The following is a 2,939-nucleotide window of genomic DNA, read 5'->3' on the forward strand; positions in this document are numbered from 1 at the left end:
TGGTTGTGGAACAAATAATCTGAGTTTCCATTATTTCTTATGGGGAAATTCGCTTTGATATAAGAGTGCTTTGGATTACAAGCATGTTTCCGGAACGAATTATGCTCGCAATCCAAGGTTTTACTGTACTTGTATACTGGTCCAAACCTGGCTTAGTATACTACAATAGCATCAATACACAAAGCATTACACAATGAAAAGGATCTTCATTTTCAGTCATGTCACTCATTTTTTAATCTCAGTGGACTCAACTGAACAAAAATGTCCCTTTTTAAAAAGACAGGATCTTTGTCCTGGTGCTTTATCTTTGTAAAGGTAGCCTAATGTGTACAAAAGTTTAAGGAAATTACTTTTTCTACTGAAAATGGGAAAAATGCATAGCTAATACTTTAACAGGGAAGGTCCCTTTTCCCTCTGATTCCCCCAGGTACAAACCTACTGTATCTAATAATAAATTCATTCAAATAATACCAAATATAACAAAGAAAGCACCACACATTTAACATATAAAAATTGAACTATCCTATCATTATTGAAAGGTGAGGTTAAGGCAATTGGTCTTGAAATATGTAAAACTTTCCATAACTGTTCAGGCAGCTGTCTGTTAAAACATATTAAGTTTGGAAAACCAAGAGACTGACATGCTACCTATGAAAGCTGAACAGAAAAACCACTGGGCCTTTCAGGGAAAGCTAATAGGAAGTTTACTGCTGTCCTCTGCTCAATGGCTGATCAGGACTTTTCTTTATTGGTAAATGACCCTGGGCACAGAGCTGGATAATAATTTTACCATTGACAGTGTCACAGTTCAGGAAGCATCAGTGATGCTGGAGAAAGTGTGACTTAATTGTATAGGTCTCTAAGTGCAGGGCCGGCCCTACCGTGGGTCTCGAGGACTGAGGACAGACAGTGGGTGTTTGGTGGACCAGTCTGGTTGTGAGTTATGGTATGGAAGAAGATAACAGTATATATAATATTTTCTAAATTGTATATTTATATAAAATTAAGGATGTGGGGGCCTTTTGTTGGGCAAGATTTTTTTTTTGGGGGGGGGGGGGGGGGGGCAGCATTTCATTCTTGGACCCAGACAGCACAATGTCTTGGGCCAGCCCTGTCTAAGTGAACAAACTTAATTGAGACCGGTATGGAGACGCTTCTAGAAAAAGCTTATACGTACAATTCAAATGCCAAGCACGCTTGCAGAAAGGTGCATATGAATAAAGCAATGACCCAGCAATAGAAAAGAGTCAGGTATTAACATATATTCCAGTGTACGGTAGGCTCCTGACTTACTTCAGCACTGGTACCCTCTGCAGTCCATATCCAACAATGATGTAAATAGTCATACTAACACAGTTTGTCATACCTGTGCTGCCTCCGGGCTCAGAATGGCATCAGCTTGTGGATGGTTTTGTAGTTCTACATCGGAATGGTCTCTGTTGTGGAAGAGTTTTTCCGAGCTTGTCCCCTCTAATGAGTACAGTACGTAGAGGAGAGTAAATAAGATTGACACCGTTTTCAGGCAACCAGATTGCTCCATACCAGTTCCAACTGACCGTCTTCTGTTTTCATGTGATCAACATTCAGTACACGTGTTGTCACGTGTAATCAAGTGCTTCCACTAACTAATAATACTTTTTGTCACCTTGTCAGTTCTGTCAATTTTTCACAGCTACTTAGTCTTCAGAGCCTGAAAAGGAGAGAAAGGAAGATTTAAATGTATCCAACACTGTTGACCTAAAATGACCCAGCTGCAAAAATTGATGATTGCTTTGTACAATTTATTTTACATCTCTTTTGGAAATTACCCCATTATATTATATAAATATAAGAAATATAAATGTATTCATATTTATTAAGAGGCTGGTGAACAGTGGGCAGGTCATTTGGTGTTTACTGAGCATAAGAAGTCTTTGGGTCATCTGGTATAATTTTACAGCCGAGACCCTTCTAACAAGTTAGCTAGATCTACTTGTGTTTCCAGTACATCCACATTTTTCATATTTCAACAGGAATTCTAGATCTATTTAACATGTGCCATACTTGTAATACATTGAATGCTGCAGCCACTGCCCCATATCTGGATTTGGACTTTAGCGGACAGCAAGCCAATGATTTTATCAATAATTCATCTTGAGTTCTAAGGCTTAATGACTCCATCCTGCACTCTTACTGCCCTACAAATGAAAATTTAAATGACGTGCTGCCCTCTCTGTACTTACTGCCCTGCACATAAAAATTTTAGCCCCAAAATCCTAATTTTTTATTGAAGTTTTCCATACTGTAATACTGCGAGGAAAATGCCACCAAACAGCCAACAAATACACCAAATATAGGCCCCCGTGCATGTGTCTATTGCCACGTGCAAAAAAAAAAGTTATAGAGTAGGCGAAGAGACACCAGTGGGGGATAAGCCGAAAAACTGTACCAATTCTATGTACGAAGGGGAAATACCTTAGGATAGTTCTCTTGTGTGTTATATTGAGCTATGTATATTTACATTAATATAGAGTGTGGTATGCTTTTAGTGACGGACTATAGATATTCTGTTTTCTGTGGTGCATCATAATGTATATTTAAAGCCAAAAGCTTTTTATTTTAGATAGTGTAGGAAATGGTTAAAAGCTCTGTCAGTTATTCTTAAACCATATTTCCCAGTGTGGATATTTCCCTTTACCTCCTGTCCTGTAGTCTCAAAAAAGAACTGTTAAGAACTCTCCAAAGTGAGGGAAATCCCCTCTTAGACAGTTGTCAACAGTACAAACATGGAAGATTTCCCCTCTATTCCTGTTCAGATGACAGCTCAGAATTTGGTTCCCCAATTATTTTTAGTCCTGTGTAGGTCACCTAGACAAACAGAAAGAATAAATCTCCCTAGCAGCCTGACAGTGGTTCTGGTCCACCACTATGTCAAAAACTAATAAGAAAAAGTTTTGGTT

The 2,939-nt window shown here is 38.6% G+C and overlaps 1 protein-coding gene across 1 annotated transcript in view; it reads right to left on the reverse strand.

The window, feature by feature from the left end:
* LOC309552031 (matrix metalloproteinase-21-like) overlaps positions 1 to 1,662 on the reverse strand; it is a 42,092-nt gene extending 40,430 nt beyond the window's left edge. Inside the window, exon 1 of the mRNA XM_082252780.1 lies at positions 1,367 to 1,662. Within this exon, the coding sequence (XP_082108906.1) occupies positions 1,367 to 1,540 (174 nt within the window). The 5' untranslated portion in view covers positions 1,541 to 1,662. The remainder of the gene's footprint in view (positions 1 to 1,366) is intronic.
* Between the last annotated feature and the right edge of the window lie 1,277 nt (positions 1,663 to 2,939).

Source organism: Pelophylax lessonae, assembly GCF_965119305.1.
Source record: "Pelophylax lessonae genome assembly, chromosome: 4".
NCBI classification, from domain to species: domain Eukaryota; kingdom Metazoa; phylum Chordata; class Amphibia; order Anura; family Ranidae; genus Pelophylax; species Pelophylax lessonae.